The 23,938-nt window shown below is 38.3% G+C and overlaps 1 protein-coding gene across 4 annotated transcripts in view; it reads right to left on the bottom strand.

Annotated features, from left to right (window-relative positions):
• Window positions 1-2,812: 2,812 nt before the first annotated feature.
• Window positions 2,813-23,938, bottom strand: part of CORIN (corin, serine peptidase) — a 128,789-nt gene continuing 107,663 nt past the window's right edge. For all 4 annotated transcript variants that reach the window (XM_053976526.1, XM_053976525.1, XM_053976527.1 and 1 more), the window contains exons 17-22: window positions 16,057-16,179; window positions 13,206-13,255; window positions 11,427-11,601; window positions 8,049-8,320; window positions 6,407-6,540; window positions 2,813-5,959 (exon numbers count right to left, since the gene is read on the bottom strand). In XM_053976526.1, coding sequence (XP_053832501.1) covers window positions 5,777-5,959; window positions 6,407-6,540; window positions 8,049-8,320; window positions 11,427-11,601; window positions 13,206-13,255; window positions 16,057-16,179 — 937 coding nt within the window. In that variant the 3' untranslated portion in view covers window positions 2,813-5,776. The remainder of the gene's footprint in view (window positions 5,960-6,406; window positions 6,541-8,048; window positions 8,321-11,426; window positions 11,602-13,205; window positions 13,256-16,056; window positions 16,180-23,938) is intronic.

Raw genomic sequence — 23,938 nt, 5'->3', positions numbered from 1 at the left:
ATACAGGGCAGATATTGAGGGCTTGCTGAGTTCATTCAAATGCCAGTCACCACATGTTACCAAATGTTTAAAACAGCTCTGTGTTCAAAAGGTAGAGTGTAATTAGGACTGACTCTCTCCCTAATTTTAGTGAGGAGAAAAAGAGAAAATACACTTTTTGTTTAGCCTGCAGAAGAAAAGTAGTGGAAGGAGAAAGTGATGACATCCCTTTTTTTTTTTTTTTTTTTTTTTTTTTTTTTTTTTTTTTTTTTTTTAGTTCGGTTCAACATATGACAAAATGTTTTCTTGAGTTCTAACATAAAGTTACTGGAGACTTTTGAAGTAATGGCAGATACTCAAATTCCAACAGATCATGTTGGTTTGAGTTACTTTTTCAGATGTTTATCTGTAACATCCTTTGTAACATCCTTTTCTTGCTGTGAAGGAGCACCTTGCCATGAGTGTACTCCAGGTTTCCCAAGTGAAACATCTCGGCTTTCTCAACAAGAAATGGGAGCTGCAAGGTTGCATAACAGCCAGCAGGTTGTGCAGGGAGACAAGATGGTACTGGGGCAGAATCATACAGGAAGAGTTACTGGGATGAAGTGAAATCATCTACTCTGCTCCACCCTTGTCCTTCCTGGCAGATGTTACCTGCTGTAAAGAGCTCCAGAGAAACAGGCAGTGCTTTCCTGCCCTCAAAATCAAATATTGTTTTCATTATCTGACCTGAATGTTTCTTCTGCAGTTTAAATCCACAGCCTCTCTGCACTTGTGGCCACTCCTCCACAGAGAGGAGATTGGTCCATGTTTTACAAGTTCTAACTCTTTGACTGAGGTATGTTGAACTTCTCTGGGGGAGCTCCAGCACTTCAGTGACCTGAGGGAGTGCAGGCCTCAGCTCTGTCCCCCCTTTCTCTGTGAAAAAGAGTTTGGAGACAACACCAGCCTGTGACCTGCCCTCTTGTTGCCTCTTCTGCAGAAGCAGAATCTACCAGCAGATCTGACAGGTAGATGATCATTTAGTGTCGGCAGTTTGCATTTTTTTTTACAAAAGCTGTAAGTATTCAGAGTAAGATCTTCCAAAACCTACTGACTAAGCCATGGCATTAAAATACATGAAGAAACATGAGTGGCAGTCATCTGTTAAACCCAAGACCAGCTCCATGATGCCTCTGGGACATTTAAATTGCTATTATGTGACTATTTAGAAGCCTCAGCACTCCATTACTCACAGCTTAGTGCAGTGAGGCTTTCAAGAAACTCTTCCTCTCTGCTGAAATTTTAAGTGCTTTTGTACCACTTGAAATAGCGAAAAATAACGTGTGTGTGTGTGTATTGCCTACTGGTACTCCATATTGCTTAAAACTATCCTCTACAGTCTGTGTTTTATTAGAGAATTTCAGCAAGCAGTCTGGGTCATAAATCTAAATTATCTGTTGGATAAAACTTGCTTTGGGGGTTAGGGTTTTTTTGGGTGGGGTTTTTGTTTTGTTGTTTTTTTTTTTTTTTTTTTTTTTTGGTGGACAAACAGCAGAAATATTTGAGGGCATTTGCTGTGATTACTTACTGTCTTTTCCTGAAGGAGAGATGAGGGTACTGAGTCTTTAATAAAAGCTTAAAAATATTAATTGGCCATAACTAAAATATTGCCAAATGGAGGGTGGAAGCACATTGTGCTCCCTGTGCTTCTCAACAGTTCAATATTCCTTTTATTATTTTTTTTTAGTAATGAAAATGTTACAACCACCTGCTCGCTTCTGCACTTAGGCACAGCATGATTTGACTTTTCCATTTTGAAAATAAGCTTTTTGAGAGCATCTCACAGGTGCCTTCCACATGTCATGAAAGGAAACACAGTGTTTACACTTCTTTAATTTTAAAACAAACCAAAACAACCACCTTCAACTGCCCCAAACTTTGCAGCTGCATCTAGAACAGCCTTAACTCTGATTTTGATGTAAAGTATTTGATGTACAGAAGAAAGTACATTTTTAAATTTTTTTTCTTTCACAGCAACCACACCTGTGCTAAACATTTGCACGTGGCAGAGTGTTTTGGCAGCACAGTGAGCTTTGGTCTGTACCTGGGGCACAGTTTGAGCTGATGTTTAGCCCAAGCTGTTTTTTCTACAGCTCCTCTGGCCACAGCACAAGGCTGTGAGGACTGGCTGAGGACCAGCTAAAGCAGAGAACCCAGTGCTCCCACCAGGCCTGGCTCTTGGCCAAGGCTAATGGGCAACTTCCAAATGTGACTGTCTTAACAACGTTCCTATAGTTGAATTTCAGTGTGAGTTTTGAATTATTTGTTCTGTTTTATTCTGGTTAAATTACTCTTGCCCTCATGGTCCTGGCTTCCTTATTGCAGTGGAAACATACATTTTAACTGTTTTAAGCTTCTGTCTGCTTATTATTTTGATTTCAGTATGTGTACATGTTGTTGAAATTCTGTGTACAACTTATAAGAGATTTTTTATTTAAAACTAACTGCATTCCAGAGCAAAATTATAGAACAAAATGTGTTCAGATTGCAGATCTGATTGCAGCTTTAGTTTTTCAGATTTCTAAATTCAGGGTAATTGTTGGCAGCAGTATTCATAGTAATATTCTGTATTGGAAGCATACACACAGAAAAAAACGAAAAGTTGTACAGTGGTAGTAGTGCCAGAATCTCCAGAAGTATTGCAGTATTAACAGGGCTGCTAAAAAGTCAGCTAAGGATTCAAAAATGCCTTTTGAAGGCTATTTTTAGGCATTATTGCTAAAGTTATAACTTGTTACCTCCATATTATTGTTTAGTCTCTCTAAAGATTAAAACACATTTTCAACAGAAGTTATTTGTAAAATGATTGCAAATTTTTATTAGTACAACTAGAAAGAAACACATTGGCTTGACTGAGTGGCATTGCTTCCATTTGGAGATACAGCTGTGGTAGAAGCAAAACCAACAAGTATTACCTTACAATGAGGCTACACACCTGTGAGACAAAACGTGTAATTGTGATCATAGCCGTTGTGTCAGCACACAGGAAAAGGCTTGATACAGTAGAAGGAGGAGCATGTTTGCCTATTTCATGTGCACACATAAAAAACCCAGTATAAAAATACATCTATAAAATTACAAATTTCCTCTTTACATGGAATGTTGTGTCAGACAGAGTCGTGGGAAAGGATAAGACCCAAGTGCTCCCTCCTACAGCCATCTGGGATGGGGTTCAGCCTGGAATTTCTTCGGACTGATTCCATATAGGATGGGGCTGGACCTTATGTTTAAGCAGGACTCTCCCTCCTGGGAGAGACTGCTTGGAAACTAGTGGTAGGCCAAATCCAGGTAATTAAAGTGTGTAGTTACATGTTATCATTTGGTAATGCTAATATCTACTGAATGATTTTCTGTACTCTGGCACTTTACGAAATTCAAAGCTGCTAACCACCGACCGTATCTGGTGGAGAGAAGCCAGGCTGGGTTGCTTATTCTGCAGCAGCACCTCTTTGGAAAACAGACCTGTCTGACACCATCCAGCTGGCCCTAGCAACCACTGGGCCACCTTCTCTTCAGGGAACTCTTGAACCAGCTCCAGGACTCACAGCTTTTCTCCCCTACAGCCACAGAGAGCCCAGCCCCAAAGGAAAGCTGAAGTGAGGACTGAGAGCTCCAGCCTCCATATCCTTGAGGCAAGGACATCAATAACCTGCTTCAGCTGTAATCTACTTGCAGTAGATAAACATGGTCACAGCTGCTTTCTCTCATTTATAGCTCGGGCAAGAAGAGTATTTAAGTCTTACATCCTTAAGAAACTATAAGTAAAAAAAACCCCAACAGTCAAACCTAGCAAAGCCTTGAAGAGTTTTCTTTCTGAGCATGAAACAGTGATTCAATAATCACTTAAACAGTTTCAGAATCCATAACATAAATATTAAGTATTTATTAATATTCATGTCTATAGTGCAGTCTAGTGTGACTAATGTTCTAATGTTAGCAATGTTTAAGGAGAAGATACGGAGATAAGAGATAAACCTTCATGAAAGCAATAGATCTATGGAAATGAGTTGCAACATGATTCATAGTACCTGAAATGTCCATGTATTAGGTCTTCATGCATGTTTCCACATGCAGCAGTCATGCTATTGACAAGGCCCTGCCGTGCTGTCATGGGGCCATGCCAGAGGTAGCAGAGAGGATTATTATGTGCCTTAGGCTGGATTCACAGGGGACTAGGCACAGCACTGAAAACACAAACTTTAAATGCATTGTTCCCCAGAGGAATTTGTCCTGTAATCCTCAGATTCCTGACTTGTCCTATTCTGGCCTCCTAAAAGCTGACAGCTGTGTAGAACATCATCTACAGCAGTTGATAGGACACACTTTCCCTCTAGCACCATAAAAAGGTGCCAAGCTCCATCATCTTTTCCTACCAGATGCTCTTGGAGTTAAGGCTCAGTGTCTTACTACTGCACAGAGCACTCCATATCTGGCTGCAAAGCACTTGAGCTGGGCTCCTCAAGCCTTGGCTGGTAAAGCTTGTTGTACTTTTGCATCTGGTATTTCTAATACTCATTTAATAGAAGCTGGAATCCCAAGCCTTCTGTCACTCATTTTATTTCTGCTTTTTCCTTTTTCCCAAATATTTTATCTTGCTAGTCAAAATTAAACTTTAAATGCAAGGTATAAGAAGAGACCTATAAAAATTAACCAGTTCCCCAATATTTGGGATGGTGCCCACCCTGCATCTTTTGCGTTTTAAATTTACATTTTTTATCTCTCACAAGATGCCCAAAGTAGCTGACTCTAGGACAGGAAACCATTGCAGTGGTATTGCCAACCCTCTTATACTTTTAGAGGGCTGGAGATGCTCAGTGCATGCTTTGTATGCTGAACACATCATACAAGGTGGGGAGGAAAGCCAGTGGGGCACAGGTTTGATAAATGCACTGATCAGTGTAGTGCTGCTGAGACATGGGTGTTTCCTGGACACATTAGGACATTGGAAGCTTCAGAAGATTAAGTGCTAGAGGCTGTCCAAAGAGTCTGAACAATAAAGTTTTGTCTCCAGTGCCTCCATTGGTAGTTATGAGTCTGTTGGCCTACTGGTTCCTCCATCACCCCAGAGACATGTCCAGTCTGGCTCTGGGAACAGAAGCTGTGGAATCAGGACAGTACAGGCTTATGCCCATGCAAATTAACCACCCTGAGGGACAAAATGCACTAGCTCAGGCACACCAGGAGCATATGGCTACACCCCTTTGGAGACCTGCATGTGTGCTTTGATGTGTCCTGTGCCACATGGACGTCCAAACCATCAATCTCTTCCACACCCTCCAGCATGTGGTATGGCCCTGTCAAGAGTTGTCCTTGTGAAAATATGTCCTGCAGTGCTAAAGAATGCACAAAGTTCCCTCCTCATCACAAGATGTGAGTGAAAATGCATGTGCTACTAATTGAATAGTATTAAAATAGGTTATTTTTAAAAGTTTTTCTAGTCTGTGCTACTGCTTAGTTTTAATATCTAAAAGGCAGAAAGTGGTTGATTCTTTTCTTTTAAGCTTTTTGCAGTGTTTAGAATAGCACCACAACACAGTTAAAAGAAAAGTCAAAAGGATTATTAATTCTACCACAAAGTATATTCATGAGCAGAGGATTTACCGGTAACATACACTGCATATTCCATAGCTCCACAACAAGAATAAACAGAGCTTGAAACTCCTTTTCACAGAGTTTCTGGACTGCAAAACCTTCAGTGTTGAATGGCTGATTCCTTTTTTCTTTTGTCTGTCAGCACAATTCTCACCATCTGGAGTTAGTTTAGCAGAAAGGTGTGGATGTATATTTGTCTTTCAATCCACTCAATAAAATGTGACACGTTACTGTAAACTCCAGGTCCCAAAACCTTGGAAAAGCAGACAGAGCCCCAAGATGTTAAACCAAACAAAGTCCAGCGCCCGGCAGTATGCTCGCACACAAGTGGTCCTCCACTGTCACCCTGCAACAGGAAAGTTAAAAACAGTCCATTATACACGTGGCCAACACTCGTCATTAAAGCTGAATCACATTTCCTACAGCCATTTGCCTTTAGCAAATAACTCAGCTGTGAAAACCTGCTGCTCTGCTGAACTGTGTAGGCACACACAGCATTACCAGTATTTATTACCCATTACATTTGTACAAAAAGTAACCTGAAAAAGGCTCATACAAATGAAACATTTAACTAATACAGATAAACCCTAGAGTCTTCAAGCAGCATTTCGCTATGAAGATAAGTTATTTACACCAATATTAACAATAGTAATAATAAAAGTTGGGTTAAAGTACATAAATAGCTGTCATTTCTAGAATAGATAAAGTATGCTACACCTAATTAACATCACAGTATTTTGATTCCTAAAAGCAACTTTGTTTCTGGAAACTTTCTCCTTACAGAGAAGCCTACCATGCACGAGTCCACGGTGCCAGATTCGTAGCCTGCACACAGCATCCTGCTGGTGATGATTTTCATGTCAAAATATGACTGGCATTGTTCTAAGGAAATTATGCGAACCTCTCCTTCTTGAAGCTTGAAAGGCACTGAAAAACAGAATTAGGTGTTTACTATACACAAATTCACAAATACTTACCTATTATGTCTCTGTGAGGTATGACAAACATTTCCATTGGGATACATTATAAACATTGCTCCCTATGTATGTATTAAATGTAAGGAGCACTATGTGTTGCATTCTGGAGAAGGATTAAGCACATGGGGACTGATGTGACATTTGCTGTTTATTGATTTATTAGCACCTTGATGTGCTGCAGTTTGTGACTTTTAAGATGGGGGCAGTGGTGGCTTGGAAATAGTAATGTGAGAGAGGTAGACAACAGGTTTGATTCACTGGTCCAGGGCAGGACCTCCCTGTTTCTTGGTGTCTGTCATGGTAAAATTTGGTAATAATCACAGCCATTTTGGTTATGTTTGGGTAAATCTGACTTACAGAATGTACCAGGAAATCAGGACTTCAACCGAATAAAATTATTGTAGTATTTTCAAGGGACAATAGAAGACCTCTTCCAAGCAATGAATGAGCTGAAATTCTAATCAAAGTTGTTCTACCTAGGGTATGTGGTACTAAGTGCTATGTAGCCACGGTGGGTTTTGATGCTTCCTAGCATAAAACCTTTAAAATCAACTCTGACCACATTAGAGAACGAATAAACCAGTCTGCAAAAACATTCTGTTGGAGTTTTTTCCTGACATCATATAAAGGTATTTTAGATGGGTAGAGATACTAGTAAACAGCTTACCATTCACATATCCAATTTAATTTTTACCACATCTAAACTGGCCACTACAACTGAAGTTCCACTGAAGCAATATGGAAAGGAAGATTTCCTCACCCAGCGTATGGAAAAGCCATCCCTAGTAATTATTATAATAATATCAAAGGATGAAATACAATGGCTAATGCACTAAAAGTGTTGGGGCCAGGCTAATTTGCATACTATTCATGCAGAATCATTTTGCCTAAACAAGATTTACATAACACAACAGTTCTTGTCAAAGACTGTGGCAGCCCCAAAACAAGAAAACACACTAACGTTCTGATCAGAGATACAAAAACAACATTTGTGATTGTGGAATAAATTGTCTCACAAGTATGAAATGATTCATGACCCAGTTCTTCCAGCCTGTCTCCCAGTGCTTCCAGTGCCTCCAGCTTTCTCTGAGCTAAGAGTGTTTCCCCCACACTGATGAGGTGGTACCTTTGCAATACCATTCTGAATGCAACTTAGATGGGTAAAATCATAACTAATGTGGGGGACTTTCTTGATAGAAGTTTCCAGATCCTCAATATTTTAAAAAATCAAGTCAGTGTCTAAGTAAGTATTAAGGAGCATAAATTGAGGCTGCTGCTTGAAAAAGCTAGGCTATAGTCACAGCTTGATCCCTTCAAAAGTAGTTACACTTCCCTAGTATTTACAAAGCTCCAGTAATAGTACAAATGGATAAAAGTTGTAACAGTATCACTTGTTGGATTAACTCAGTAGAAGCTTCACATGTTTTTCAAAAGTCACAGAAATACTCTTAAGCTTACTTTTGTTGCCCATGTGTCCCCAGCCTGTGATGTAGCAGTAGGTGTCTGGTTGAACCAACTGGCTCTTGCTGGGCAAGCAGACAGGTCTTACATAGCTTGTCTCGTTGATGTCCTCATCTAGTTCCACAATGCTGATATCATAGTCTACAACTGCTCTGTTGTAGCGTGGATGGAGGATGATGGTCCTCACTAGTCGGGTCTGCATGAAACTTGATGGATGATCAAGATTGCTAATCCCAAACACTACTTTCCAGACAGCTGCATTTTCTCTCCTTTGTAAAAAGAAAAAAAAAAAAACAAAAAAAAAAAAACAACACAAAAACAAGGTGAAATTTCAGTCAAGGTCTTTCCTTTAAGCTAAAATACCCAAGATATTTTTTTCCCTTTATGCACACTGCACTTTGCAAAGCATGCAAATACTACAAGAAGAAAGCAGATATTTATGCATTATTCCTTACAGCAAAGATCTGAGCGACAGAAGTCAATGCTTTCCATTTCCCTCCTCCTTGTAACCAAACACAATAAAGCTCACTCCATCAGAAGATATGTATTAGTCACTGTATTAAAGCCTGTCAAAGTCATCCCTTGGATCCTTCCCAGCGTTAGTTGCTTGCATGCTCAGTGGTGGGCACATACAAATTTTGCTAGGGTGAGAGAACTGTTCAGCAGTCGGCTGCTGACAGCAGTTAAGTCTCGCTGAAAACCCTAAGGACCTCCTCAGGACCTAAGGAGTCTCACATAAGCAATTTCATTGTGTAAATTAAATATTTTATGATAGCCATGGGAAAAATCCCTTTTTTATTCAGCATTCAGTCTGTGCCAAGATACTTTATATGTCTAATATCAAAGGTTACTTGACTCTTAAATTTTTTTGAGACTCTTTTGGCAAACAGACAAGACCACAAAGCAACGATACGTATGGTACGGGGGGGGAACACTGAACTATTGTCTGTTGAGAAAAGCCTAGATTTTATGAAAGGCTTTGAGGCTGGAATCTCTCAATCCTAACTGGTCACAGGATTAGTTGCAGGTTCTTTGTGGTTTCTAATTAATCTGTGATGCTAAAAGGTCTCTAAAGTGTCACCATTTTTCACAACTGCTGAAAGACAACTCCATGTAACTAAGCACCTTTGACAGGACTGAAGCTTATTCAAAGCAGTGTAAGTAAAAGCATGCAAAATTTCAGCTTTTTCACAGTGCTCAGCAGGATTTTAATTCCTGTAAAGAGATTCAGTTGCTAAATCAAGACTATGTTTATCTTAAGATAAATTCTTAAATGGATGAAAATTCTGGCATTTCAGACTGTAATGATCATTTTAGCATCATGATCAATTTGTGAGCTGCTCCATAAAGTTAGAGAAATGAAGTGCTGAGATTATTTATATACTATTGTGTTTATGACCATTGTAAAATAGCATTGCCTAGAGAAATAAGTAGTCAGCCAGAATGCATTGTCTTACACATAAAAAAAAACCTTTAAATGTTTTGGATGCTTTAATGTAATGCATTTCAAAATGATCTTGACAAAACTCTAGTAAGACTACAGTAAGAAAACTCACAAACAACACAATGTTAATGCAGCTCTTTCTATTTATGCCCTCTACAAGTATTCATGGCTATTTGTATTGTTTTTATGTGGTCCTTATGTTTTGTATTCCAAACTTCACATGAGTTTTACAAAATGGAGCATTTTGTATAAAGGACCACAGCACTTTAAAATCTCTTTATATTGTTGTCTTATCTGACAACAAATCTTTGGTTTGGGAAATCTAAAAAATAATTTATGTAAAAAAAATTGTGAATTGTGACATCAAGAATGGTCTTGCTGATATATATTGAGCTTACAAAAAAAAAGTTCTTACAAATGAAATATTTCAAAATTTCAGGCTTCTGGGTACATCCCCCCAATCTATTCAGAAAGGCAGAAGAGAAATAAGTTCATATCACTTCTTAGTCAATTATTAGACCAGAATATCTCAGTACTTTAAGGTCTTTAGAATATAAATGTGAAAGAAACTTGTTAACAAGTTATACTCTTAACTCACAGGGATATTGCAGCTCTACATGAGGAGTAAATGAACAGCTCCAAAATGTAGTGGCACTTTTTCTGCGTTTGACAAAACTGGGAGAATTTTTACTTTATAATGTGACAGTTGAGAGGAATTTTATCCAGGAAATTCGAAGGCAGTCCAGTATTGCTGAAGAATCAACCTCTGTCCCACCCTTTATTTTAGATCACCGGAAGGTGTTCTTCCCAAGGATAGGAAATATTCCAGTAGTATATTTAAAAATAGATGGAGAAAGAAGAGAAATTCCTTCTGGATCCAAAATCTGATAAAATGCTCTTGTTTGTATTATACAGGTTTAGCAAACTGTTAATTTAGAAGGACAAACGTCAAAGAACTCAGTTTTTCAGAAATAAAAAGACAAAATGTGATTTTTTTACTGAAAAAGGGAATGACTATGTGATATAAAGAAGTGTAAGTTCAAGAGAATCTTGCTTAACATAGAATTTCTGCTGGCTTAAACACAAAGAAAGTATTTAGTGCAGTTTTAAGTAATTTCCAGTGAGCAAGCACCAGTTTAAAGCACAATTAAGCAACCATATGCCAGAGAAATACTTGTAACTACAGCAGAAAACACTTGTTTACATTTTCTTTAGAAACCCTATTTAAAAACCTTCGTACAAGACAAAAATAAACGGGTAATAAAGCACCCTCTGAAATCTGTGATTCATTAAAAAGAAATACTGGTTAGTACCAAAAAGCTGGCAATCATCAAAACAATTGCTAAGACATGTAAACATCCTCTGCACTCCAGACTGTCCCTCCACCATGGCCTCTGATACCAGGAGGCATTTAGTTGTTAATACTGACTTGTTAATGACTGCAATCTTAATAAAAGAGTGGACTGTATAAAAAAAAAAAAAAAGGCAGTGACTTCAATATGTCATCTGCACTATGAGTAAATAGTCACAGTGTATTGAGTTGCTCTTTTTACCAGTGGCCACACCATTTCTTCAGAGTTTTTTCTGTGCTGGTACAGAGGATGCTTTTTTAACCCATGGCAGTTGTATGACAGCTATTAGAATCAGTGCTTTGGTCTTCTACCTTTTCCTGTTTCCTGCTGAAAGTCAGGGCGTCTTCATTTAGCTTTCATCAGCAGAGATGGCAGCAATGAATAATAAAACAGATGAAAACCTACGCTGATGCTGGTTTGTACCTTTTTACCTTCTTTTTTAGTCTCCTAAAACCAGGTCTCTGTGACTGGCCATTCTGCAAAGGTCTTCACCTGTGCCCCGTGTGTTTGCTGGAGGGAGAAGGACTTGGTAACTCACACGTGCAATATACGAGCAGTAAAACGTCTGAGCGCTCTCACCCCTCGAAGCAGTGTGCTACTGTCAGGACCCATCTCCTGGCAATGAGAACGCAGCCGCAGATGTGCCCGCTGGGCTCGCTCTGCAGGGAGCACTGCCAGGGCCAGCGGCCCGGCCGGCTGGTCCTGCCGCCCAGGATCCTCTTGCTCATGCGGGCGGCGGGGCGGCGGCCGCAGTCTGGAGGAACAGCAGCGCGTTAGTCGGCACCGGACTGCAGAACAGCTGTGCACAGAGCGGTGTCACACTCGTGAGATCGCCTCGTTTACTGCACTGGTTAGCCTAACCACCGACCAAGGCAAATCATCAAGCCAAAGTGTTTGATACACAGCAGTGTCAAACACTGAGCCACTTTTTGCATCCCTCTGTATCGAAGGATTTGCTCTCCGGTTATTAATTTCGCCTGGATTAGCCTGAAATATTAACCAAGACAAGTTTGGAATCTTGACTTCCTTTTGCTCAGGAAGTTTCCTGATTTTTTTTTTTTTTTTTTTCCTTCTAGCTAGCAACACGTTAGGTGCACTTCGTATTATCCACAAGAATTGCTTCTGGAAAATCTGCTCAGCTAGTAACAAAGTTTTTCTTAAGTCAGGTGTGTGGTTAATGTCATGCTGTTTACTCAGCTACACAGCAGAAAACTCACTTTGCCTGCAGAAATTACTAAGGGAGAATATTTAAAGATGTGAAGACATTCTAGTACTTTGTCCATTACACTTTACAAGCCACTACCACTAGAAATTACACCAGATTACCACCTGCCAGTTACTGGTCTAAAATAATCTTTCACTTTGTTTCACTTTCTTTTCTGGATTTGAAGGATGCCAGGCTTTTTATTTATTCTGTTTATACTCAGTCTAATTTAGAGAACAAAAGAACACCACCAGTTTCTGCAAGTAAGCGTGCCAAGGGAGGATATGCTGCCATTGCATGTATCTGGGAATTTAGTGCTGAAGAAATAAAAGAGCCACTTTGCTTCTGCTTTGACACGTCTGTCTAAATATTGAAACAAAATATGGTGGAAATCTCATTAATTGAGATCATTTTGGTAATCTGAAAATCAGCACAGGTATTGTATTCATTGCTGTAATCCACTGCTGTGTTCATTTAACTTCATAGAGTAAGCAGCATATGTCAGAACAAATAACCTTCAACGAGCTTTTTGGAAGCTTCTTTGAGCTTTTGCCTTTCTCTGACAAGTAGCAAATGTTTTGATTGGTTTCCCAAATTTAGCTCCTGTCTTGTAATTCCTTTTCCCTGACTCAAGCTACTTCATAGCTCAAGTGTTCTTCAGCAAAGCTTTTCTTGTCTGCAGAACATGCTTTCATCAGAGATGAAGAATTTCTGCATTTTCAAACCACTTAAAATTGCACAACCTGCTGTGCCAACAGACTTGGTCCATACATTTCTACTTCAGGTTCTTCTGTCCTCTTGAACTTAACAAACAGATCACAGCTTCAGCTCCCAGGCAGAGAGTCTGCTAACCACTCTGCTGGTTAAGGATATTTTCAGCAGGAAGTTTTATCCAATTACTTTTTGAAACATAACTGCTGACAGAATTCTTTTTGTGGTATCAGAAATGAGCTACCTTAACACACACCATCCTAGTCAAAATTTAAGAAAAGCTGATGAAACTGAGTAAAGTAGGGAAAAATAAACTCAGTGCAAAATTAGATGTTGCAGAGGTCTAGTAAAAATTTCAGAATGAATCCACACTAAACATCTGCATTTTTTAAAGTGATTTAACACATTTTGAAAAATATCTATTTTATAAGCACTTCTCTTACCTTCTTTAGTGCAAAAGAGAGCCACTTTGCTTCTGCTTTGACACGTCTGTCTAAATATTGAAACAAAATATGGTGGACATCTCATTAATTGATTCATTTTGGTAATCTGAAAATCAGCACAGGTATTGTATTCACTGCTGTAATCCAGCTGTTAAAAATTCCCTCAAACTGTAAAAAGACACTCAAGGAGCTTCTTATGCCAGATCATCCATGGTTTCCAGCATCTGCCTGAAGATAATTCAAAATATTAGTTCAGCTTTACAATACATTTCATGAGTAGGTGTCGTATATTTTGCAGACTACTTTGCTCCCTGGGCATGGATCCAGCTCTGAGGTCAGCTGGGATGCACAGTCTGCCAAGTTCTTATTTACAGCACCTGAAAGCACAGATTGCCAATCTCCTCTTCCTTACACTCAAAGGACAGGATTTTCTTTGACATGCCTTTACTAACAGATGATCTTTCATGCCCTAAGAGTTTGGCTATTTTAAAAGAATCCAGGAAGTCTGCAAAAGTAGGTATTAGAACAACAAAAACTTTATACATTCTGTTGAAAATCTGCAGATAAGAGAGGGAAGAATTTATTTTTTTGTCAAGGGAGGAGAAATCACAATTGAATCAGCAAGCAGTGTTGCACAACTATCTGACTGCCTTTTTATTTCCCCGCGTTTTTCATTCCTACTGTGTACATGCTTTTCTGAGGCAGGTGCAGAGCTGAATACACAGGTCATTTCTTTGCCAGGTAATTCTTTGCAGACTTTAATCCCAGCAGGTTGGTAGTATCTTTAAAACTGCAACCACCTAAAAAGAGGTGACATTTCATGTTAAATCATAGATACTATTGTGGGCAAAACAACAGTGTCAGCCAGCCCACCAGATTACCTTGAATCTAGAATTTAACCAAACCTTTGTCCCTTACATCGCATATACCTCATTCATACACTGTAAAAATCAGTCTATTTCTCTTCCTGAAAACTCAGTCCACAAAATTATTTTTCTAGATATAGTAGAGATAGACAACCAATTTCAGGAAATTAAATTTTGTGCACAATTTTGACAGGTAAAGAAAAATACACGGAATATAACTGAGACCAGCCATGCTTGTGTTTTACATTTTTTTCTTTGACTTACCACACAGCCAGCTCTAAAAAGAAAACTTTTAAGCTTTTATGTGTGCACTGCCTGCACTGTGCTGTTCCCTCCTATTAAAACTTATGATTTAGTGGTGCATTTGTTAGTTCTTGGCCAAGTTCCTGTTAGTTCAGAAGCTTGGCAACTCCTTTAAACATACAATCTACTCCACTGCACAAAGGTTTTACATGCTGCAGCTGACCCAGATGAATACAGCCAGACTGCAGGGCTCAGGAGCACTTCCCAGTCATCTGGACTGGATGCCTGATACAGCCAAAATAAAAACAGCCTTACCCTTCATGCACCCTTCCTCCTCAGCTTCTCACTCCTTGTTATCCATTTTCTGAATTCAGGGGGACTGGAAGATCTGTTTTCTACATGTATCTTTCATTTATGCTATAGATTTAACAATAATCCTCATTACTGATGCTTTCCCTCCTTTAACCTGCACTTCAGGCAAAACTAAATCTTTTGAGACTAGAATTTGTAACTCAGAGGCTCCAGATCCGTTACTTCGTATGTTTCCCAGCAGACCTCTTTCACAACTGTCAAAAAAGTACCTTGAAATTTCTGCTTTGCACTTTAGTGACTAAACAGAATATGATTGTGGATCTGCCTTTGCATCTGGTCACAACCCAAGGTGTTTATTCTTGTATTCCTCTGGAGGAAAGCATTTAGATACTATTAGGCTAGAGGAAAAAGACAGTGAGAAAGGAAAATCAAAGAGTCAAAAAGACAACTTTCAATTATTGTTCTGTAATGGCCCTTCTAGATGAAAAACTATAAATTAACTTAAAGGAATGAGGAAAATACTAATGTAAAACAAAAAAGGTACAAAAATGAGATGTAAGAAAGTAAAATTAAGTCCTTGCAGGCACACTAGGGAAAACCTTAAGTATAGAAAATAATGGAGCCAAGCAAAAGAAACAGATTTCTTCCTCAGATTTTTTGTCTTCACACATATTCTATCTCTGCAGTTACCCAAGACAATCTTTTCTTGTGAAACACAAGGACTTTCTATAGAAGAAGGATGTTCTGAAAGCTCCTGGGCATTTCAAAGAGAATAGGGAAACCATGAATCTGCTTTTTGAAGAATGTAGTTGCCAGTGGGGATTAGATGGCTCTCCCAATTTTGCCCTGGATTTCTAGTTCACTGGCTCTTCAAAGTGACACTTTGAATGTCTCAACCATGAGATCCTGGCTTCTCATTAAAAACTACATGTTTAGTTGGGTTAATTAAAAGGAATATAGCATCCTCTGAAGCAAGAGCTAAGGAAACCTACTGTAAGTGGATATAGCTTCTACTGAAGGAGCTGTGGTTGCTCCAAATGAATTAATCCAGACTACACGGGCTGCAGAGGACGGTAAGATGTTGCTGCAGATTTTGCTCTATAGTACTTGCTGGACTTTCTTGCTCAGGAGAGATTTAACAAAGCTGTTTGGTCCAGGTGCTTCAAGGGCATCACCTCTGTTATCACTCAAATGCTCTTATTCTACCAGAACGGACCCCTGAGGATTCACAAAATGGTCTCAAAAGAGACTACAGTGGTTGCAGACACTAAAATAATTGCAGACTGTATCTTAACAACTTACATGAGTATGTGCTGGGATTTATACACAGATACCATGGAAAAAAAGAGCTTACCAGACAGTTTGTCATCCTGCATTGATAAGTGACCACCCACAGCAGTGGAATAGGTCTTTTTTAACCTGTTACTTACCCATTCACTAGAAGTGCATGTAAAGTGGATGCATTTTTATTCTTCCAACCTGGGTGCAGATTCAGCCATTTTTGGTCCTGCATTTGCTCACTCTCTATTACAATTTCTGTTTTGGATGGTCCTCTGAAACAAATGAAAGACATTGATAGAACTTCTGTGTTACAGTTATGACGATGAAGAGGCCCTAACATACCTGTTAAGATACATGTCTGAGTGATATGGCAAAGCCACAAGTGTCAGATACACAGGAGAATGAAATCACCCTGAGAAGCCAGGCCAGCTAACATATGACTGTCACATTGTATTTCCCAACAAGAAGCAGAACTGGAATCGGGAACAGCAAGAACCTTCTGGTAGCATTTACTGTAATGCACACATTGATACTGTTTCAACAGTTTCTTGGCCTCCCAAAATGAAAACAAAGAAAAAAATTAGATCTACATATGTAAAAGAGGTAACAGAAAAAATATTTTCTTACATTCCTGACATTGGAAATCCATTAAAATTTAACAGTAAAGAGCAGTCTAGGCCTTGTTAATAAGACTTGAGAGTATCTCTAAGTCCAGGTTGCCTGCTTTGCGAAGCAGAACAGATCACTGGTGACAATGTCAAACCCGTTGTTCTGCAGCAATCTAACAAGTATGTGAGGGTTAGAACCAGGAGATATTTTCATGTATCCACTTCCTCAGTCTAGTTATTATTGCTTGACAGACTCAAGAAATTGCTATTTTATTATATCTTGGCTGCCAAATGGAAAAAAATTACAGCATTTCTAAATTACTTTACTTGTCATGATGCTTTCCAGCACAGAACCATTCATGATTAGCCATCGATCCCTGTCAATGACAAGGACTTTGAAGCAGTGCTCTCCCGAACACCGGTCAAAGGCCAAATTCTAAATCCTAATTCATGGAAAAGAGAATGAGAGAATTTCCGAAAAACTGTGATGTGTCCTTAAATTGGCCTCTGAACCCAATCTCTCATGATAGTACCTGGTACTGCCAGCCAGGATATTAGTTTGTCTTTAAATCCAATTCTCAATACTGATTATATTTCTTTTTTAAAAAATCTTTACAAAACACCAACATTCTTTACCCACTTTATTGCCTAAACTAGCAGAGATCAAAGAATTCTGTTTTATGGTAAAGTTGTCAGTGCAACCATATGGAAATATTTTCAACACAGCTGGCAGAATAAACCAAACTTTGAGGTCATGGCCTTGGACCCTGCCTGTTACATGACTTACTCTTCAGAACCTTCTCTGGGCATATTAAGCAAATATCATTCCATGATCTACTAACCAGAATGTGCAGGCATATGTTTCCTGCAAAAAGAGCTTTCTTTCTCAGTGCCTGCTTTTAGAATTCACATAAAGATCTCCTCTCTTCCATACTTCCCACCCTTTTTCCTGCCAAACACATGCAAACCTTTTTCTTATGATGACACTCTGCTTTATGATCGCTGAACAATGATGTTCACCATTTCATAACTATGTACAGTGGTATTTTATGAACTTGTAAACAGAGTCTGATCTATAAAATATGTAACTCAAAAACGTGCAAAGAGGTGTGAATATCATGCCATTTGATGAATCCAAATCTCTATTATATCAAATACCAGATTGTTTTGATGAAACCTGCAGTTCTGAATTACAGATAACAGTGATGCTACAATCAGAATAAAGGACACATGTATTTCTAAATCATGATTTAGAAATACTACAAAACACTTATACCTGCATGAAATTTTATAATTATTTTACTTAGCAAAAGTAAAATAGATCATACCTATACTGTTTTTCTTTGGTGGTCACAGTTTGATATAAAACACTCAAAACCAGGATACCTTAAGTTTTATCTTTAGAGTGGCTTATATAAACATTTATGTTCCCCCTTGATGCTGCTTATAAAAGATTTTCTTTTAGATAGGCAAGGGCAGCCACTTGTCTCCTTTCATCTACTTAATGAGAAATAGCCAGAATGAAGAGGAACATAGAGCCTCATTTCTCGATGAAGAAAGCTGGAGACAATGGTTAGCACTTGTGTAGAGACCAGAGCATTCTCAGAATTGCTAGAGAATGAGTGAAAGTGAGCTAAAAATCTTAGGAGTAAAGATGCACGCTGGCGAGAGCTTCTATGTGTGAGATTTTCAGAGGGGCTGCTGAGCCAGGAGCACACATTACACCAGGGACTGTAAATCACTCAAGAGAAAAGGAGGGAAGCGGAGCAATGGGTACCCATTTTAGCCAGCTCCATCCTGTGCTCCAGAAACACAGCAGCCAGCAGATTCTACCTGGTCCTTCTTGGAGCTGTAGCACACATTTTCTTCTGAGTTGCTAAGACAACAAGGTTATATTGCTAATTACTTCTAGACATCAAGCTACATCTTCAAGTTCAAATACAGTTCTTCTGCCAGTTTTTTAGTTTAGTGGCCTGCTGAAGTTGCAATATCTTTCAATATTTCAGTCCAAGCAAATAAAGACTTTTTTTATTAAATGCTTTCATAAGGTCTTTCACTTCTCTGTAGTTTTCTGTTTTCCCCTTTGCTTTGAATATACCATAACTGCTTTGCTCAGAAACTTGGTGTGGATTTTAAATTACTGCTTTTAATTATTACCTTTACTGGCAAAAAGGAAAATTGAAACAGTATTTGTTGACTGAAACCATACACACTGGAAGTCAGTGTGCAGTTTTGAGGTACACTGGCTTAAGATGATATTTAGAAACTGGAAAGGATCACACAAATGGGTTTCAAATTTTAAGGAGGGGTTGAGGGTACTGAACTTGCTTATTCTTGTGAAAAGGAAGCTAAGGGGTAATTCAACAGCAACCTGCAACTACTTGAAGAGGAGTTAAAACATGACTGAAACAAATTTTTCTCAATAGTGCTGCATGGTAAATCATGGGGAAATAGCCTAGATCTACAGTTTTGGAGACTCACAGCACATGAAAAAGAAATACGTTTTCATTAGGAAGGTGAAGCAGCCCTGGAATAGAGAGCCCTATCCATCAAAGTTTTCAAGACTTGGCTACAACAGAGCAGTGGTTGAACCGATCCCATTTGGCAATAGGTGTGCTTCAAGTGGGAGAAGGACCAGATGTTATCCAGATGCCTGTTACAGTGAGGATTTTATGATTCTTTTGCACAGCACAAGCACACTGTAGTGATCAGAGCCTGTGATGAAGAGCTGAATCTTAAAGAAGGCCAACAATTACTAGACCAGATTTTTCACACACCAGAGCATATTTAACGTTACAGAACAGTCACTGAATCACAGAAATAATTAGGTTGGAGAGAGCTCTGAGATAATCAAATCCAACCAATATCTGTATGTAGGTATCTGAAGTATCTACATTACTTCAGAAAGTTTATTAATGCTATCTGCAAACTTAAGACATTCATACCATGGTAACAATAATTCACACATTTTGAGTGGTGATTTTTTGACCAGATCCCTCACCAGACTCATAAAATAAATTATAATTCCTACCTGCATCACAGTACTTTATAACATCTCATAGTGCTATCTGGATGAAATTATTTGCATACTCAAGTATTATTTTAAAACCCACATGATTCTGAAAGTCTAAACAGACCATAAAATTTTAATTTTCTCATGTGTCTAATATCTGCACTAAATCTTTATAAGCAGAAGAGCTGCATAGTCATTCTGAGCTCAAACTGCTCAAACATAACACTCAATGAATAAATTTTTGGGTTCCTGTAGCCTCAGCCTATGGGCTTCTCCAAGACTCTGTAAAGTTCCATATTAAAGTAAGTTTACAATAGATGCATGTAAAAATAAAACAGCAATGTTTTATGACTTTTTTCTCCTCTACATTTGAGGTGATGAAAATACCAAGTTTAGTGGTATAAGACAAGCATGACTTTCACACAGATTTTCATTATGTCCTCTGCACTGCTTTCAAGAATGAAATGGGATTTGGACCTATGAAAAAATTCTTCTGCAAGACTTTCTTTCACTAAAATGTTAACTATCAGAAATTCAGCCAAAAGAAATCTTATGAGGCCATCTGATCCATTCCCCTAATTCAAAACAAGATCAACCATATCTAAATTCTCTCTGGCAGATTTTCATGTCCCCTGTTTGTACATAAATTTAATGAGGAAGAATCCTCAGCATTTCCAGTCAATATATACAAGAAATTTTAAAAATAGCGTTTATTCTTAATTTTCCTTCTTGTCATTTAAGCTCATTACTCTTTTTTCCACTGGAAATGGAGAGCAGTTCATTCCTAACCTTCTACATATTTCAAGACTCCTAGAACTCCTTCCCTCTGACTGACCAAGTAGAGTTTCCAACCCTTCTCCACAGACCATGCTATCTAGGTCTCTGGTAATTTCTGTTGACCAATTCTCATTTAGTCCAAATCTACCACAAACTGAATACCACAAAGTGATTACACATAAACATTCTTGTTCAATTCGGGCCATTGTGCCAACCTCTCAAAAAAATTTTTGAATTCTAATCCTGTCCTCCAAAATGCTTTCAGATCCTCCCAGCTTGATGCTGCTGAATGAGAAATTATCAGGCCTGCTCTCCACTCTTATCATCTGAATGACTCACAACACCACTGTAACCTCCCAGACACACTGATATGTGTCTAGCCCCCCACCAACACATCTTTATGGTCTGACAATGAATCATCAACATTCCCATATCATTTCATCTCTGTTCATAGCTCCTTACTTATTTCAGAAGTCATTTCACAGTGTGAAAGTTAAAAGTATATTACATCTGCAGTTTTTTCCCCATACACAGTGTGTCTGGTATTTCAAGGAATAAATTAAGGGACTCTTGACATGATTTGTTCCTGATAAATACATTCTGTCTGTCATTAAGACCCTGTACTGCTGTAATTTGTTGGTAATTCAAGCTAGGAACTTGGTTTGTAAATCTTTGTATCTCATTCTTTTATCATTTTAATGGAAGATGACATACCAGTTTCCTCCATTCTCTACAATTTCTCAAACCTATGGTTACCACTACTGTCAGCCATAATGGAGACTCACCAGAGCCATAAATATTAAATGCTCTTAGATTATTTTAACAAAACTAGCTACTTTGAAAAGCGGTGTATCACCCATTCATTTCTTACTCTAACCCTTCTTCTTTAGTCTTTGCTATCTTACTAACGTAATATGATTTCCTAAGGTTTTTTTGTGGTTTTGTTTTGGGGTTTTTCTTGCTTTGCCTTTCACATTTCCCAGGACACTTTTGGTTCTACACCAGTTCTTGTAAGTTTGATCTACATGCTCACTCTCTCTAGAATTCTACTTTCCGTTTCAGGTCATCCTACAGCTTGTACCTTGGCCAAGTTAGTCTTGCTCCTTCACAGAAAGATGTCTGCTAGATCTAGCAACCATCACAGGCCACATAAAATTCTAACATATTTAATTACTTTAATCTAAAAGTTTCTTTTAATCTAAGTCAATTAAAAATATTTAATAACCTATAAAATCAGTTACTTATAAAATGAGGCAAAACATTTTGCAGTAGCACTTACATAACTCAAGCAGGAATTTCTAACTTAAATTTTACTAATTTTTCAATTTCAACTTAAAAATTAGAATATTCCTTTAATAAATTTAATTTCAAGCTAGCAATTCTCTTATGTGTGTTTAAGAGAGGAATTTTTAGAATTAAGAGAGAAAAAGAGAACCCAGTCTGTGTTTTACATTATAAATGTGCTCTAAGTGGAGAAAAATAATGTTTCATTAGACAAGCTGTACAATGGAAATATTTAATAAGAAGTTTTCAGAGCATTCTAGTCTGCTACCTGCTGATTACTGTGCACAACAGTCAAAGTTTACAGTGAAAAATAAGCATTATGACTTGTATACTAAATTATAACGAAAAACAAAGAAAACAAACTAGAAGGCAGGGACTAATTTTAGGTTATGAAGTTCATCACTGTTTGTAACACATTTGGGATACTTCTGTACAGCAGTGTTTTCAATACCTTATTCTCCCTATTCCATTTGGAAAAACTCATTCAAATGCATTCAATTGCAAGTTTAGAATAAAGTATAATCCATAAACTGGATTACTTCTTCCTTCCGAGTAACAGTGACACGTCAGTTTAGTTTCTATAATTCCATTCTTGCAGGCCTCATGTGACAGCAGGTTTGAGAAAGGAAGCCTTGAGTTAGGCCAGAAGGCAATGGATGACACACATCTGGGCACTAATTTAAAGCAAATTAGGCCTATTTCAGAGCTGGAACAGCATCTGTTTCCTGTCGGTACGTATTGGTTAAAATGTTTCTTGGTCTTGAGTAGAATTCTCTAAAGCCACAGCTGTGCCATACCATATGGACTAAAAGATCAAAACCTTGATTTTAGCAGTATTAAAATCAGAGATATCTGAAATTTTAAAGTGAAAGCATATTGAAATATAGAAAATAGAAACTGGAAGTATTCACTGCGTTGATTGAAAAAATAAACACGTATGATTAAATTATTCTTTAAATTTATTGGCAGAAAGTTCATAATCACTGTGATATTTTCAGGTTTCAAAATCCCTCAGTCCTATCTCCTAGCTGATAAACTAGTCTAACCTACGAAGAATGAATGAACTCATAATTATACTGAAAAAAAAATTACTCGCTTGCTTTATCTCTGCATGCTGGTTTTGGCTGGGATAGAGTTAATTTTCTGCACAGCTAGTATGGGGTTGTGTTCCAGATTTGTGCTGAAAACAGTCTTGATAACAGAGGGCTGATTTTGCTCTTGCTGAGCAGGGTTTACCCAGAGTTGAAGCCTTTTCTGCTTCTCACCCCACTCAAAGCAGCAATGGGGCTGGGGGTGCACAAAGACTCAGGAGGAGTCAGCCAGGACAGCTGACCCCTCCTGTCCAAAGGGATATTCCACATCTCCCAGCTTCACGTTCAGTATGCAAAGTGGGAGGAAGGAGAAGGAAGGGCCAGATGTCTGGAGTGATGTTGTTTGTCTTCCCAAGTCATCAGCACAGGTGAAGCACCCCGTTTTCCTGGAGATGGCCTAAAACTGCCTGCCCATGGGAAGTGGTGAATGAATTCCTTGTTTGGCTGTGCTTGTGTGCATGGCTTTTGCTTTACCCATTAAACTCTTTTTATCTCAACCCATGAGCCTTCTTTCTTCTGCTCCTCTGGATTGTCTTCCCCCTCCCACCAGGAGGAGTGAGCAAGCAGCTGTGCAGGGCTGAGCAGCTGGCTGGCATTAAACCACAGCACTGTCTTCTCTGACTCTGTAAATTATTGGTTTCATAAAGTATGATTTTGTAGCTAAACTTAAAAAAAAGACCATTTGGGAGCATCTGACATTAAAGCTTCAAATACAATCTAGATTTTCTTAGCTGGAAGTATTAATTCAACCTCAAATTAAATCCTTCAACCTCAAAGCAAAGTCCTTCATTTAAAGTCAATTAGCTTTCCATTTTAAAAATACAAAGCATGTATTTAAGAGAAAAATGTTGATTTGAAACAAAATTTTAGTTCTTTAATTTCAAAAATTTGAAACAAATAAAATAACTTGGTTTTTCAACCTTTCCCCCCCCCCGTAATGAAAGTATTCACTGAATTTAAATAAAATTCACTTGTTTCTTTGTTCAACATCATCCTTTACAGAATTACTATTCACTAAGAAACCTTCCCATAGTGTAACTTATGCTTGTTTTTTCAGGACATGTATAATATTTATTCTTTTATTACCAATTTCTTATTCTCTCGTCTCTAACAGAACTTGAGAGCCATATTCTCATAGGCATTTTTAAATTTTTCCGCTTACTTTTTATATCTAAAGCTAATGCTGGCATCACTTCATCAGCTAAGGTTACCTTTGAAAGGAAACCTGTGTGTTTAATGATACAGGGTTTACATGCAG

The sequence above is a fragment of the Vidua macroura genome, chromosome 4 (assembly GCF_024509145.1).
Source record: "Vidua macroura isolate BioBank_ID:100142 chromosome 4, ASM2450914v1, whole genome shotgun sequence".
Taxonomy (NCBI): domain Eukaryota; kingdom Metazoa; phylum Chordata; class Aves; order Passeriformes; family Viduidae; genus Vidua; species Vidua macroura.
The sequence above is the reverse complement of the archived record's forward strand: the minus strand, read 5'-3'. Positions and strand labels throughout refer to the sequence as shown.